The sequence below is a fragment of the Achroia grisella genome, unplaced genomic scaffold, assembly GCF_030625045.1.
Source record: "Achroia grisella isolate CSIRO2021 unplaced genomic scaffold, CSIRO_AGI_Agris_v1 utg874, whole genome shotgun sequence".
Taxonomy (NCBI): Eukaryota; Metazoa; Arthropoda; class Insecta; order Lepidoptera; family Pyralidae; genus Achroia; species Achroia grisella.
In genome coordinates this window covers 7,000,492-7,018,806 of record NW_026713051.1, presented here as the reverse complement: position 1 = coordinate 7,018,806, position 18,315 = coordinate 7,000,492, and the positions used below count along the sequence as shown (strand labels likewise).

Genomic DNA, 18,315 nt, shown 5'->3' with positions numbered 1-18,315 from the left:
ATACTTATTTATAGATTTAATTCTATGAAAGTACGTTTCAATTATATATATGTACTATTCTTTATTATATTATATGTGGACACAGGTCCTAATTCTTCCAATTACTAAATTGTAAGTGTAATGTCACATTATATATCTCACACATGTACCTACTTTCATAATCAAAATTTTGGTCTAAGTTATATATATATGTATATTACTTAAACATTATGTGTATTTGTACACTTTAACGCAGAAACGGGCCACACGCTTCTTGTAGATTTAAATAGATATGTCGATATTTTCGTTTTTATTAACAAATTAGTCGATATCTCAAAATTATTGCCTACATAAAATACAAGCATTCTTTTCTTACTTCGAGATACTCCTTTGTGAAATTTGTTTAATATAATATAAAAATATAGTTAACAGTAAATAATTAGACACACTTCACATAGTAGCTTAGCTTAGCTTTCATTGTACGACTGTGATGTGACTGATCTGATATGAGATGAGATAATGATGGAATAATGGCCTCCAGTATAGGAACACGTTACTCACATAACTTTACTGTAATGTAAGTAATCTGGGCTTTTGTCAATATTTACAGGCAATGGTGAATGTTTACGGACTATCATCTACTACCTGTGACTGTTAAGAACTTAATCGGCATTCCAATATAAAAATCTGCAATAAGTGGGTGGCTCGTTTTACTTATTGGAAAGTTAACCTGAAGAAAGTCAACGAAAAGAGTATTCAAAATAAGATATCAGTATTTGGTGGCAACTTAATTACATAATAACAGATAACAAAGTTGTGACTTTAAACAGATAACAACATACAATGTCATTTATTTATATTATAAATAAGTTTGTTGATATCTCTTGAATGATTCTGTTTTCCTAGTACCTCGTGCATTTGTGCGAATTATACTGCATTGTGGTACTATGCAATTTACCTACTTGCAAATATGCATATTAATTCAAATGTGTCGAAAAGACGGTATACATAATGATAAATTATTTCTACAAAATAATTAATAATGTGTACAAAATTATTGTCAACTTTTTTCAAAACCCTATTGAGATAATCTCATTACCAACAATATATATGGACATTACTTCCGTCTTCGGACGTTAATTTTCAGGATGATTAAAACTTGATTAGTCTAACCAGATGGATCACTAGATGAAGTAGTGTTTATAACGATTTTATACCGGTGCCTCTTATATTCAGGTGTAAGGCAGGATGACAGTGAAATGTTTTAGGATGCAGCAATTTGTTTTGTTGTTACTGCATGTATATGTATATTATTATATCTCGTTTAACATAGTTGCCACTAATCTGATTGCTTATTTGAAAGTGTAGGTAATGGATAAGAGGCCTAGATATTACAATACAGTTGTAAATAAATACTTCAAATCCTATAAATTACGATTATACCCTTGTAGAGCATGTATGTATTTTTTTTTTGTAAATTATGTTTGCAATATATTATACTTGCCTTGAGCCTTGAATTTGCTGTTTTATTTCTAAACCTTTTTCTAACTTCAACTAAAGTATTTAAAATAATTAAGTTATCATTGCCTTACATTTATCCCATTCTGTTATCTTCGTTCCCTGGACTCGCCGTCATATGTATCAGCCGTCATATGTAAGTTTACTCTTTTTTTATGTCTTCTATTATTTTTCTACTGTCTATCGTTTCCTCGGTCGTCTTTGGATCCATCCAAACCATCTACATTCATGTTAAATACTTTCTTTAAGGCACAGTCCTAATTCCTTCATTTTTCTAAATTATGCTGTTTTAATACAGTAATGTGTTGTAATGTTACACTGTGCTAAGATATTTAAGCGACTTCCATACATTGTATTTATATGGAATACGATATATAGTCACTTAAATATCTTAGCACAATTAACTTGTTAAATTGTTTCTAGGGCCCAGTCTGCTCTGATTACCATGACTGACTTATTTTGTTATTCAAGTAGCCAACTAATTAATTTAATACTATAATTTCATAAGTTTAATAAATTATAGTATTAAAATATTTGGGTAGTTTTTAAAATCATAAAAATGCGGAGATCAATATTTATTCTGAAGAGTAAACTGAAGTCTTAAGTCTAAACCTGTATTCCAAATTAGTGGTAAAATAAAAAAATCTACTAATTAGAAATTCTTAAATTAAGTGTATTTCTATAGTATATTTAATTAAGAATAAAATATATTTACTGTCCGCCAACATGGGGTAGTCGGAGATTTAGCGTCTATTGTGGTCTAGTATTTACATCGAGTTCCTTTGAATAATTGCCAGCCTGAAGGTAATGGAAGGTGAAGAGATGTGACAGGTTATGACTATGTTCATATTTAGGCGACTATCAACTTCGTCCACATTGTTTTATTTATTTACTACCTACCTACCCCGACTTCGCTCGGGGGTGTACATGTATTATACATACATACATACATACATACAGGTTTATACCTTCCTCTTGAATCACTATATCCATTAAAAAACTGCTTCAAAATCCGTTGCGTAAATTTAAAGATTTAAGCGTACATAGGGATGGACAGACAGCGATTTATACTATGTAATGATTTATACTTAGAACATAGATATAATTTTATATGAATTATTTATTACGTTGAAATTTAATTTCTGTTATCAGTAGTCCCAAAACTAGGACAAACCTGTATCGAGAGGGCTGGGAGCGCAGATACTAAGAAATTGTATTATGTATGCACTACATAATTAACTATTTTTTATTATGCCATCTCTAGTTGCATAGTTGGATTTGTTATCGATGTTTCCATCATTGAGCCAGATGTATATAAGTATAAATTCAAATACATATTTTTGTAAAAATTAGAACTCACTAATTTACGATGTAAGTATGATTAGTAAATTACTGGGGCACAAGGTTGTGGTACAATTAATTTACAAACATAATTAAATATTGATATGTTTATATTTTACTGCTATGGCCGGATGTTATACGCTGTTGATTTAGTACAATCAATTTGCGTATTACGAAGCTTTTTATTGTAGTTGTCGATGTTTCCCGTAACAATACATGTGCGTAATAAATCTACATTGCTCTAATGGATAAGTACTACTACTATTTTAATATTTTGTTTATTAACAACATGACTTGTTCTTATTATTCAACTTACTGTTACAAATTTATTACTTTTGAAATATTATTTTTATGTCAAGTTTTTTATTTAAATTTATATCTGATATCAATGATTGTTTTGAAAAGCAGAACATTTTCTTGAATATAAGTATTATCATCAAAATCAATTAATCATTAGCAACGATAGTCATCGTTAGTAAGTCTAAAAAACTGGTAAGACAAATTAAATGCCCCATGTTATTAGATTTTGGTTCAAAAATTACTACTGTATATTTGTAATATGATAAGTACAACAGTTATGTAACATTTACGGATGTCGATAACGTATGTATAAAAGATACTGTAACTTACAATAATATACGTAGTGAGCATATATCGTACAAAGATTAAGTGCAAATAAATAAATCAGGATTGCATCGACGTCGAAACCGATCGCATTGCATCTTGGACTTCGGTCAAGGGAACGGACGCATTTTTTATACATTATCCCATATGTACTAACTTCTGAGGAGAATATAGAATCTATTCCACGAATATATACTAAGTACTGAAGTTTCCATCTCTGGTTACCAAATATCCAGTTTACTTCATAACAAAACGATCGGTCCGCAGTTATACGCTGACGCGAAACGCTCACCGAAAATAAATCCACGCTCAGTATTATATTTAGCACGTTTGCTCGGATCACGACGTGTTGGCCAGTTGAACGGAGATTTTGTACCGATCACAGATCATTTTCTAATTGAAAACATTAAACGGCGTCTATGTGCCCCTCTTTATAAACAATAAATATTGAGGGATGGTGACATGAGGGCTCTCGAGGGGAAAGTGTTCTAAACGCTTCAAGGTAATGCCGCTGCACTACTCAAAAATAATTCGTTAAGCAGTGATCACAGTACACGACTAATTCACACCTATTTCCACACAAGCCCACGCAAACACACCGTGTTTTCAGTTGCTGATGCTCACATTGAAACGAAATGTTGTGTTCTTAGTTTAGCGGTGAAATAGTGATAACATTGTTGGGTCCGTGTGGGAATAGACATAAATTAGAAAAGGTGGCAATAATTGCCACATAAAATATATAAGATAGATAATAATCTATGGATGTGCACCGACAAATATTTTATACTTCCAAAAACTGTTCATAATTTTCTTAATTAAACATACTAAACCCCAATTGTTACCAGATAAAAAGAAAAGCCGCGAAAACTTTTCAATGGGACGATTTGAGAAGAGCTCGTGAACCGGGTGGATATCCTTGGCCCGTCTATTCAAAACATCACTAACCAGAAAGAACCGAGATCGTTGCTGAAGATATTACCAAAGAAAAACATAATGTCTCGCGAAATATCGAGATCACGAACACGTTCGCCTGTTGATGGGGATATTCAAAGAATTTTAAATCTTGATTCCTCCCCAGGAAGCAGTCGGAAACATGGTGGGGAAGGTGATGACGAAGGTATACATGTACCCAATTTTTCAAAAGAAGTTTCATTGGACTCTGAGGAAGATGTCATAAACCAAGCTGTTCAAGCATACATGATTAGTCGACCTGAAAGTCAGGCAAGTTCACATTTAGCAACGCCAGTAGATGTACCCAAAAACGTTTCACCAAAAAGTATATTAAAGCGTCGCGTACCAGAACAAACCTATATTGGTATCTCGGAAACTCGAGAAAAAACTAAATGTTGTCATCCTTTAGTGAATAAAATAAAACACTTAGCAGACAAAACCCTTCAAAAGTTAGAAAGAAATGAAACCGAAAAGTCACCCATTGCTAAGCGAAAGAAAAATGACGATTCGCAAGAGATAAGGCAGTTAAAATCATCACCAGGCGCTGTGAGAAGACAAAAGTTCAGTGCAATAAAATTAGGAGATTCTGACGAAATGAGTAAAACATTGAGCATAGATACACCACCTCCAAGAAAAAAAAGAGAACATATATATGAGGATATAGAAGAGTCCAGATCTCAGGACACCGAAAAATCTCTTCATTTTTCACCTGAAGTGGAGAAGCAGGAAAATAAATCAGAAGAAGAAATAGGAAGTAATAGTAACAAGGAAAATGAAAGTCTTTCAGAAAGAAAATCTATTACATCCCATGATCCGAGCCTAGTAGCCGAGGAGACTTCACTGAAATCTGAGGATCATATTATGGAAAAATTACACAAAAATAGTGATATTAACAAAGAAGCAATATTGTTAGATGACGAAATGGACCCGGACGAACCCAACGTAGATGAAATATTTCAAAATCAATTGGATGAGGCAAGACCTAAAAATGACTCACCAAATATAACCATCACAGAAATCATAGACGAAGACATTGAAGTTACCATTGAACAAACCACTACTATTCCCATAGAATCATCTCCTACCCCAAGTCCGCGAGATAATAGAGAAAAACCTTCCGAAAAAGAATGGTCTAAACCCAGCAGGTAAATATATTACATTCTTTTTATTGTGTTTCGTTGTAGTGTATAAGTATATATCATGCGTAAGCATGACATAACAGCTGTGTTTCAACACATGCAAAGCGAACGCGCTAGTTTCTGACTGCCTGATAAATATAGCATCGTCTGAAACGTCTTCCTGTACATTGGGTAAGATCTTTAAAATTGTCATCAGTGATCAGTGCTCGCGGCTGCTTTCACGCCAGTGATTAGTTCATTTACGATCCGGCTTTCACATACACGTTTTATGACTCATTGTCTCTGGGCAAATGTCTATTCGACATGTATAGTTAATGGGCTACACCAATTAAGCATGCCTTGGATTTCGAATTCCTTTCGGTAGTCAGCAGTTATGAGTAAACTTCGGCGATGGACATCCGAAGGCGGAACTCCCATAGAAAAACCGGTGAGGCCGACAAGGGAAGGGAGTGCACAACTTTACACGCCGGAAGTAAGGTGTGGTTGTCAATTTTTTCAATGTGATTCGCTGCTACCGGAAAGAGTGAATCCAGTGGGTACTAGACCAACGTCGCGGGCAAGCAATATAATTTCGTATGAGAGGTATGTATTATCTACTCTAATTTTAATAATTTAGTTGACATTTTATGACAAAAATTATGAGGTGGGGAACGTTTATACTGCGAGCTTTTATCCCGGCGGCTGCTGAGGCTAAAACGAGCACAGACAGTTGGCCTAATTGTGACTCGAATAATTCGTATGTGAAGTTTAAAAATAAGTCATATGTTTCATGATGATTTTGCGATGTTATTTTTTTATTTATATTTTTTATATTCTTTAATATATCCTTTATTTATATGCTAAGCGATGTTTATATATTGTTTGTTATGATGGATTTGCGAAGTTTGTATTATTTGAGCAATTTTTGCAATCTCACCTTTTATATTATTTAAATAAGCAATATTTTTTCAGTGATCACGAATATGAAATCATCGAAAAGCCACCTCCCAATATTATATATACAGCACCAAGCGTAGATGAAAAACCAAAGATGATAAAAACTGACGACGAATTGTCTAGTACAACATCATTAGAACGAAAATATTTACAACATACCTCGGATGAGGATGAGCAAATGGATGAAAAAGAAAATTTTCCAGATGAGAATATTGATGGTATTGTTAATGCCGAAACTTTACAAAAAGATATTGAGGATCGTTATTTTGCAAATACTCCATCTTCGGTCTCAAGAACTGAATGTGAAATAAGCACAAGTCAAGTAGATTCGTCAGCATTAGAAAATCTACCCTTAAAACGTGATAGCCGGTCAAAAAAAGAAAATATTGATAATAGAATGCAGCAACGCATCAAAGCAGGAACGAGTAAAATAAAATCTCAAGCTGGTAAAATAAAAACGAAATTACAAAATATAAAAACACCCAAGTTTATAATGCCCGAGAGACCGAAGTTTACGATGCCAGAGAGGCCCAAAATTAATTTTCCTGAGCGACCAAAATTTAAAATGCCAGAACGATCTAAAATTTCTTTACCAGAGAGACCAAAATTTACATTACCTGAACGACCTAAATTTACTTTGCCAGATAGAAGAAAGTTTAGCTTACCCGATAGACCGAAATTAAGAAAAATTAACATTACTGAGAAGTTGAACCTCGGTGATAGAAAAAAATTTTCTTTTCCGGAAAGATCCAAGTTCAATGTTCCAGAATTTCCCAAATTTAAGATGCCTGAAAGACCGAAGATAAATTTTCCAAGTCTAGGTCGAAAAAAAGAATATAAAGTTGAAAATGATGTAACAGAAACAAGTGATGATTTTCATAATGTAGCCACCGTTGACTTTGAAGCTAAAACATACCCCAGACTATTTAATAGGAAAAAGAAATCAGAATTACAAAAAACATCATCTTCGCCTACATTAAATAGAGAAGACACTCCTCCTGCAACTTTTACTTTTACACGAGTTAACAAACCCAAGGATGGTACCACTTATATTCCAGATAGCCCAGAGCAACCTAGAGAATATGGTAATGTCGATAATGATGTTAATTTTGAAACTGAAGTTGAACCTCAAAGAGATTATGAAATCGACTATAGTTTTAACAAAGAAGATTCCAAATATCTTCAAAATGAACCTGAATCTTACAACGATAACCATAATGGATCAATATCTGATTTTTCACCGTCTAACCAAGAATACACACATGTTATTAACGAAATTGATAACGACGAATTTTTTGTACGACCGAGAGGAATTTCTCGTGAAAATATTCAAGTGAGAGAATATTTGAGCGATGAAATACGACAAGCTTTTAAAATCCCTAAGAATGTTCTCGCCATGATGGGGAGCAATACGGGGGTTAACGATGAAAATATGTATATTAATGAACCAGAAGCAGACCCTGAGCTTATGGATGAGAACGACCAGATGAGATACTCAACTGAAGATTTGAATGAAAGAGATGATGGCTACTATACATTCCCGCCAGTGAGACCATCAAGAGCAAAAAGAAAGAAAAAGCAACCAGAGACAGAGCCAGAGCCAATTCCATACATAGATGACAGTGTTAATGCAAGTATGCAATTCAGTGAAGTAGATTTAGATTTAGCTGATGAACATCCAGATGAACAGCATATAAATGAGGAAATTAATGGTAATCTAGGTACAATGGAATTAAATAACCGATTGGATTTCACACCGGCAACAGATTTGCACTCCATACATGAATATGCAAATGATGATGTAATAGAATATCCAGAGAATACACCAATTCAGTCACAAACTCTGCCCATGCCGCCAAAAAGGAAAAAGAAGTTTACCAAACAGGACTTTATGCATTCATCGTTGAATGATTTTAAAGATCTATCTTCAGCTGCTTTGTGGGAGGAGCCGAAAAAGCAACAAGACGACGTGAGTAAATATAATAATTGTATCTTTATCTTCATACATCATGCATACACATAATATAAAACGATACCTAAATAATTAATGTTTATATAATAATAGTCTTTCGTATAATACAAAATAAATACAGTTATTATTCGTATATTTTAGATATGATCCGTTATATTATTAGTTTTATAAATAAGCTTAAATATTGCTTAATTATAGATAATGTGAACGTATTATAAACTTTATTTGTTCACGAAACGAACCAATCAAATACGCTAAATAAACAGAACCACCACTCCATCTACATATATGCAACTATCATTTTGTAATTACAATGTCAATTTCAATACACAATACTGTTTAATAATGCCACAAATAAGTAAATATGTGTAGTTTAATTAACGAATATCCTACTAACATAATTCGAATACTTAGATTAAATGAATATTTATTTAGATCCCCTCAAACTGATAGTTGTTCAAGAGGTATCCTAATGCAATTGACAATTTTAAACATTTTATTATATCAACCTCTTTTGGGGTATAAGAGCCTGTTCTATTAAAAAAAAATTAAAAACATGTAATATTTTACATATTAGAGTTTCCTTGTCAAAAGAAACGATTATTTATTATTCTTTATTTAACTCTAACCCAGATCATCTCCTCCCTAATTCTTTACTATACCTATATATATAATTAAGACTGTCTCGAGTTTTATATTTCGGTATATGTATGTATGTATGTATGTATTACAGTATTGTAGAATAATTTACATAAAAAATATATTTAGTATTACCAACTGAGCTTTAATGCCCAAATAAAGCTCTGTTTAATTTAGAAATAAATTGCAACGTATGTTGCGAGTGTTACCTGCTATTTATTTGTATTTCTGTTTGCATTTAATTGGTATAAATTAATTTTAATAAAATAAATATTAAATATTTTTACATACCCAACTTCTAAGTTACATACTTCTTAAATATACTCTGAAATATGATGTGTATTTGGGAGTTAAAATCAATAACTATTCTTACGTTGTAGGCGTTCTGATAATTCACTTAGACTTACAAAGGTCTAATTTTTTGTAATTAAGTGCTGTTGAGTGTCATGTGAATGGGTTCAATTAGAATTTTTCAAATTTAGACAAATCTGCCGATCCCAGCTTTAAATAAATACTTAAACCCAAAATTGCAAAATCACTCCCTAAAAGCAGTTAATAATAAAAAAAATCTCATCTGTAACTATTAACCGTATTCATATTATTTCACTCACATGGTTACAAAAGAATTAACTATTTTAATTAGAGTAGTTTTGTTTTGCCTGATATGTTTTAACAAGTTTCCCTTAGTAATTATTATTTGTCATTTTATATAAACAAGAAAGTTATTATCTAGTGTTATTCCGAATACCTGCAACAGCGTGGTCTCTTTTAACGAAAACATTTGCTATAAAAGATACGAAATAATCATATTTACACTGTTCTGAATAGTCATCATCAACAGTAAAGTCAGCTATAGTCTTTATATCTATTTTATATCTTATATCTTAAAAATAAATACTATATTTAAAGATATATCGACTATATGTGTCAAATAAGAGTGAATTAATGCAAATAATTGACGTTGGCAGGTGTCCAATAGTGGAACATCTTTTTGTATGAAACACTGAATTATTTTTGGTTTTAACTCGACTGTTGACCTACTTAAAAGTCAGCAGTCCGACGTCAGTCAGAAATGTTTTAGTTACAAGGTCATTTAGGGCTGTAAACACTATTGAATCAGATCTTTACAAATTACTTGTGTATTAGTATTCTAGTTGAACCGGCAAACGTCGTATTCACCTAATCATAAAAAAATATACAATTAAATTAGGTTTACGGGTTTTTAATTATATTGTAAAATATATTTTAAATGGTAATTTTAAAGGCCTAATATGTACAATCCTTTTTTCCTTTGTTGGTATTGTCATGTATTTGTATCTTTTTCGACCACTCCACAATTCCTTTCAGTCAATCAAAGGATGACTGGAAGAAATCCCTCATTTGGGATAAGTCCGCCATTGTACTACTTATTCCCTAAGTTAGTTGTATCCCGTAATTTTAAACGTATTTACTACTTACAATAAAGTGTTATAAACAAACAAACAATTTGTACAGAATATTATCTTTTATATCAAAAGTACAGTAATAAAATACAATAATTCTACACATAAATTAAACGCTGAAGGTGTATTAAATTTAATATAATAAATTCCAATAACAACTAATAGCAACCAGGATAGATATACTATATATAGATATACTATATGTACTCGGGATGTCTGTTAGGCCTGATTTGATGATGAATGTTAGATAATTAGGACAAACAGTTTCTTTTTTGTTACAAATCACAAACAGTTCATATTAAAACTTTCATTTCCTGCCTCTACGTTATATATAGTTCCAAACAAAAGCAAATTTACATTATAGATATATTTACATACTAACTGTTCCCGCGACTTCGCGTGGAATTTAACTTTATTTTTCTAAAAAGAAGGTAACCTAAGTTACTCCTTATTACATCAGCTACCTGCCAATAAAAGTCCAGTCAGAATCGTTCCAGTCCAGTAAAAATGTTGTTTTGGTGTCTGTAGTTATATTCATATGCATGTAGTAAAAAACGGTTATTACAATATTACAAATAGACATTCCAATGTATGGGTATATAAATAACAAAAGAAAATTTTCCATCCAATCAATTGACTTATCATAATATAGGTATATTATGATAGTCAGACCGGGTAACTAAAAATATAAAAAAAATATAAGGATTACTGCAGTGAGGGAAAATTTTCCTAAAATCTAGATTGGACAATAATAATTGTAAATCGTAAGAAAAAGAAATTTAATCAAAGTACAAGTTTATTATTAGTTTATATATTTTTACTGTGAAAATTATTATTATTATTTTAAATAAAATAAATCAATTAAATAAGAATAGAATAAAGTTTTAGAAAAATACACTTCTAAAAATGTTTTAATGTTTAATGATTTAAAGGTTTAAATTTATAATGATGAAATTTCTATGCTTTAAAATGGTACAGCTGTACTCTCATTTGCGGCTAACAATGAATTGATAGATAAATATGAACAGTGTTGTTATTTTTGAGCATACTGCTGCATATCCCCAGAAAGTAATTTTAGACCTCCGTCTAACCCGGATACAATATACAGCTCCATCTAGACCTATACTTAGCTGAGCAACTGGTAGACATAATAAATGTATTACTAGAAATGAACCTCGACTAATAAAAATAGCCAGTTCAGATATTTTAGTTTTATATATTTTTTCTATAATAATAATATTTATTCCGAATATTTATACAACGTAATTTTAATTTGTTACATTTTGAACGTCCGTTATAGTTTCTGTACCTCGTTGCCTATATGTGGGACATCTCTAAATAATAATCAAACAGAAAGCACGGAATCACTTGCAGAATATGCCAGGATTAGTACATTCAAAGGCCCTAATAACAGTGTACTCGAATCTCACAATAGACTGTTGTTATTAAGTAATACCATATATGCAACAAGGCAAAATTAGGCGTCAACTTAACAACAATCTGCAGATTTTACCAAGCAGATGTGGAAACGCCACTACACACATTATGTGGTACTAGCCCAATCAGGCATAGACGAAGTCTCTTCTTTGGAAAGTATTCGTCTGTATATATCCTTAGGAGATTAAAACTATTGCTCCTAAGAATATTCTTTAATTCTTGTTCCTGATCGGCATAGGAAGCGAACTTTGAAATGGAGCGAGCACAATGGATCTGAGTAGGTCACAGTGCTACAGTTCTTAACACAAGATACAATAGACAATAGCCCAAACCCCTGAATAAAAAAATACACACCTTGAAACGTATTTCTTACCAGTTCTTTCACAATCCCTTCACGGCCATAAGGCATGAATTCAAATGATTGTATCATTCGGAGATCAATTAAACCTTAGGGGGCCAGTCAAAATCAAATCTTACGTTATCATTCTATACTTTATTAATATCGCCGACATAATTTATATTGGTCGTCAATTCAATAAAACTATCACGTCATAATATAAATACGCCGAGAAATGAATCATAATAGGTAGTCAATTATGCCCTACCGCTGTTCCAATCATTGGCTCGATCAAGCGTAATTTTTGTTCTACAAGGACAGAAATAAGGGTAGACAGATAATAGTTTTATTATTAGACAGTTATTCAGAAGTCTGTAAAGTACCCTATATAACATGATTATATCATTGATGTATTGTAGTCACTAGATAAGCTGCTCTCATACAAATATCATTGTTGGAAGAACGCGAAAGATTATTCTTTAAAATATTATTTCTCTGATGTTGTTTCTATCGTCTCTCTTTGTACCAATACAAACAGCCATACTCATGAATACAAATGTTTGGACCGTACGAGTAATCGAACACGCGACCAATAGAAATAAGGTGGTGTGCTATACCATCACACCACCGAGGCATAGTGAAGTACACAGTATTCCAGTGTAAAGGGTTAATTAGCCCAAAAAAAACCTTCATTAATGCTTTGTATATTATATATATTATTATATATGTATAGATATATATATATATAGATGTATGTTTACATATGTGTTTTTATTAATATATTGTTTATGTTTACTTATATATACTAAGATATAATTATTTAATTATATGTCAATATTACTTACACAAATTATTTACGACTTATTAAAATGTATACTAAATCATTGCTCAATGATACGATATCACACTTCATTCAGAGCCACTCTAAGTTCATGAAAATGTCACTACATCACAAAATATTGGGACAACGAAAAAAATTTAGTGCCTTATCTACTACTCGATTCAGAATACCTCAATTAATCGCAAATAAAGATTATTTGCTAAGTCAATTTTCAACCTAAGATAAACATCTTTTCAAATAGACTAACATTATTGACATTGAGTAAATTACATAAGTATACTCGTAATAACACCAATTACGATTTAGAAGTACCAATTTAGATCTACATATATTTTATAGATATAAAGTAATATTAAAATTAATGCAATTCCAGATCATCGTTTATCGTACAGAACATGAATACATCGTACCACAGGAACTGAACACTGTAACCGAACAGAGTCCAGTAGCGCCTCGTAGAAACAGATCCAGAAGTTCACGCTGTACTTCAATCTGTGACGACGACCGCACTTCTCATGGAGCTGAGTCCCTCACATTGGATACACATGTACCACAGAGTGAAGATATTGAAATTGAAAGGGAAGTTCGACATGAGAGCCCTGGATACGCTACAGTAGATAAGAGCGCTTATGCACCGAGTAAAGCAGTCCGTAGATCCAAGAGCAAGACTCCACCTGTTAGACGAAAAAAAAGTAATAGCTCAGAACGTAAATATTATACAGTAGGTTGTACTAAAACTGTTATTCCTGATCGCCCTCCGAGGAAGAAGTCCTCAACGAGCTTAATGACATTAGAAAGTTTTAAAAAGCGATCGCTCAGTACTGATCTTACTCAATATGTAGAAATTGATGAACCGCAACCATTAGAAGAAATTCACAAAGATTTAATATCAGGTGAAGTAGTGAGTAAGATGAAGGATAGACCTCTTCCACCTCCACCTAGACCACCAAGGGGCCCAAAACGCAAAAAAAAAGATAAAGATGAATCGGGAGTTGATACAGAATTTTTTACCGAGTTATCCCAACCCTGTTACGTAGGTGTAGAATCAAAATTTGAAGATGTTATAGAAATTGAGGTCTCGACTCAAACAGATCCACTTCCAGACGATGTAGATTTTGAGCTAGGTATGGATGAAAATCTGGATGTATCCATGTCTAGTTCACTTAAAGATTTCGTTGACGAGGACTCGGTAATTGGTAAATACCAATCTAAACATGCTGAAAGTCCACGTGTGTCGCGACCAACTTCACGTTCTGAAAAGTCATTAAAAATTTCAGATCCAAAAATTTCTGAATTATCAAATATAGGGCGTACATCGCCTACTGTTATATTAGTAGAAAGACGTGTCTCTAGCCCCACAAGAATTAATGAACGTGATGAAATGTTAACTGAGGCCTCATTAACAGTGCAACATATAGATTTAGATGAATCGCAAATTCCTGATGTACCACCTTTGCCAAGAGCAAGAAGTACGCCCACTACATATCAAAGTCCTCGACATATTACACAAATTTCTGAAGAAAGAGCACTTGAAAGAGTTGGTGATTCTAATAGAGAGATTCAATTGGATAATCTCGTAACACAACGTCTGCAAGTAAAAGATTTAGATGTTGGGAGACTCAATGTGTCTGAACTTCAAGCAAGTAAAATTTTAGTTTCAGATATAGAAGGAATGACATTACAAGTCGCAGAATTAGACTCTAAATCTGGACATATTTCTGTCAGTGGTATAGAATTTTCACAAACAGTGATCGATGAAATTGTTAAAAAATTTGCCGAAATTTCTACTAATCAAACTCTACAGCCATCTCAGGTTTTTGAACGAACAGAACATCCAAGAACTGTAATCAGAGAAGAACAAACACAAACAGACGAACCATCTGAAACAAAAACCGATGAAAAAATACTTACACAGGTGCAACCCGAAGTAAAACCAGAAACGAAAACAGTACACATTAATGAAGTAACACAATCACCTTTGTCACCCCCAAGGCCGGCTAGTGCAGATGAGTCGGTTGCGCCCCCACAACGACCACCACCACCCGACTTGACACCGCTGTTATATTCTTATCTCCAAGATATTGCAATACCTTCGTCATCTTATTTTCCGCCGAGATCTTTTAGAGATAGGCCGTATCCTGAATACCATGACTCACAATATCCACAGTCACCTCCACCGCCTACAAGACGGGTGAAAAGAAAACCAGCTGCTCCACACACAGAGTCTAGTACTGATGAGGATAGACCTTGTCCTTCCCCTCGGAGAGTGCCTCCTGCTGTACGAACACATGAGCCAACAATTACGGAAGCAGGCGTACAATTTCTACGTGTTTGTCAGAATTCTGTAAGCAGAACTATAAGAAACATATTCAACTCTCTTATGGCATATATTAATAGAACTGAAGATAAAAAAGATGTTCAAATGGCCTTGGTAATATTTTTAGTTTTAGTTGCTGGCTTACTAATGTTTGGCCTGAGCGACAGCAGAGCTATACATCACCATCATTGGGAATTCTTCAATCCACCTGATGGCAAGCAATGATATCCTTGAGTATCGAATCCAGCAAATCCGATACTCAAGGATTATTTTAATAAATTATTGTCTTTTTTAGACTGTTCTAATTTACATCTTATATTTTTGTTATAAGGACTGGCTCTATTGTTTAAATAATTAATTAACGCAATTTTTTACAACTAAAATTGCTAGCTCAAGTTAACAAACTTGTAGGTAACTGCTATGAATTTGGGACACCTGTAGATTTCTGGTACATACATAATTTAGATTACAAGCATATAATCTCTGAGGAATAATAATAGTAGCCCATAATGTACTCTCCAAGTATATTGTATACTATTTCATTGCATGTATCATCTTATATAGCCATGTGTTAAAAAACTATATGAACACCTAATGTGAGTATCTAATTTTTTAAATCCTTTTTGTTTATTGTTAATATTTTTGAAGGTAGGGTGTCATTATGTTTCATTAATACATATATGTAAATTCGTTGTCAGGTGTAATAGTATGACACGAGCTTGAAAATTATAAGCATTTCGTGTAAGCCAGACTTTCCACTACAGTTTATTTAACAGGAATATATTATGTGTTTTAATAATTAATTTTAAGTTTAACTTTACCATTGTAGAGTTTTTTATTGTGTAATGCATTGTAAATTTAATTAACAGTTTTATTTTTTAAATTAAAATGACAGAGCATGTGATTGTAGTTTAATGTGAACGTTTTATATGGTTGAATCTACATTATAATAATTTAATTATCTCTTTTAGTTAACAGAGTCTATTAATTTCTGTTATTCAAAATAATAATTATATCAGTTCCAAACCAAAGTTTAAAAATTCAAACCAAACCAATAATTAGAGTTTGTGTTGAATAGCTCTTTGTTAAAAATTGCATTAAATGCGTAAAAATGTGAAGTTCTTTGTTAATCTGTTAATATTAGCATTGAATGCATATGCATTAAATGCAACATATGTAATTATTATTTAGGTTAAAAATTAAAAGTTGTTTAAGTAGGTATGTAATGTTAAGTAGATATTTATTTACTTATATAAATGCGGTTTAACTCTCAATTATTTCACCAGGATTATTCTTGGATCTAGTCAAAAGCGATTATAATAAATTCATAACTGATTATTATTATTATACTTATAATATTCTGTTTATAGTTATAATTTTACGCTATATAAAACCATTCAATATCTAAAGAAATCCAACGACTATCGGTTAACTGAACAAAATATGTTATCATTATTAAATAATGTAATTAAATAGAAATAAATGACCGTAATACTTAGTTAACTTTTATCGAAATGTCACACTGTATTTCTCGGCATAAAATTTTTTGAATCTATTTAATCTAGTAGTGTTATCTAGTTGAATAAGAACAATTCTATTATATGACTATTAACCACACTGTTAATATAAACGTAGTGTGTCTGGTATTATGCATTTGGTATATTTCTTTTTGTTGTGTAACTGTAAATTGAAATAAAATTTGTTAAATAAATATTTTGGTATTTTTTATACGATTTAATGGCTAACAAACTGATGGTATACCTTTTAATAAATAGCAATAGTTGTCTACATGCTCAACTAGAAAAGCATTACGAACTCAGAGTCAAGTGCCGTCCGCGGTGCGCCTGATGCCTTGATAATACGGAATATTAAGATCATGCTTACCTTGTATACCTTGCAATTTCACTGGCGTCATTACTTTATTGCAGTAGAATATAAATAGATATGAAATAAAAACACCAGTCTCACGCGATTTGTGATCGATATAGAAACTTCGTTATATTTCTATGCGCCTTAAGGAAATTTGCCTGCAAAATTGCAGTTTCGTGTAAAATACTTTTTGAATTATAAATGCATGCGTGAGTGAATTTACTCTTATAATTATACTAACTGTATCATACGGTGCGGTATACCTTGGTGTATTGAGGTAAAATTCATATAAAGTTTGAATCTAGGGCATAACAATTGGCACACTTATTGTTGCAACCTATTACTACACTATAACCTATTATTATATAACTCGTATATGTTATATTTTGTGTATATTTTTTTATAATAATCGTTTTGTTTACATTAATATCAGTCAAACATTTGCGACCACACAGTGCCATTTTTTCTCTAATCTTGTTACATTTCTTTACACCTAGTACATTTCTGTACTAACTCAAAATTACAAACAGTGGAGAATGCACTATAAACATACACATGTAATTTTTATGAATGAAATGAATGATGAAAGTGTATCTCTCATTTTGTAATTCACGTTGCTAGCGTTTTAAAAAGAAATAAGATCATTTCTTGAATGATTATGGAAATACCATTGCAGACAGGTAATTCGACAATGTAATTTTTTATGGATGATAATGGAATGGTGCACTCTCCCTCCGCTAACGGTTTACGCTGGCGTGCTACCAGTGGAGGATAATAGGATGAGCATGAGGTCAGGTCAGTTAGTGACAAATTCATCAAGATTTTATCACGATGGTTTCCAGTGGGCGCCGTCGATGTCAACTTAACAAAGAATAAGATCATCAGTCCATATTACTAACAATCCCGTTTCCCCCCTCCACAATGTGGTTTTGCCGTGTGGCAAAAAGTTTCTAGTAATACTCACGGTGGAGGA

General features: G+C 32.3%; 1 protein-coding gene across 3 annotated transcripts; it reads left to right on the top strand.

Moving 5' to 3' along the window:
- The first annotated feature begins 3,811 nt into the window (after positions 1–3,811).
- LOC131852974 (uncharacterized) lies at positions 3,812–16,886 on the top strand. 3 transcript variants are annotated; one of them, XM_059203744.1, is made up of 4 exons: positions 3,812–3,964; positions 4,308–5,558; positions 6,504–8,457; positions 13,530–16,886. In XM_059203744.1, the coding sequence occupies exons 2-4, from the start codon at positions 4,456–4,458 to the stop codon at positions 15,696–15,698; spliced, it is 5,226 nt and encodes a 1,741-aa protein (XP_059059727.1). In that variant the 5' UTR covers positions 3,812–3,964; positions 4,308–4,455; the 3' UTR covers positions 15,699–16,886. The 3 variants fall into 3 exon arrangements, with proteins under 3 accessions (XP_059059727.1, XP_059059726.1, XP_059059728.1); XM_059203743.1 differs by lacking the exon at positions 3,812–3,964 and having other exon boundaries at positions 4,042–5,558; XM_059203745.1 differs by lacking the exons at positions 3,812–3,964; positions 4,308–5,558 and adding an exon at positions 5,752–6,134.
- Positions 16,887–18,315: the final 1,429 nt, after the last annotated feature.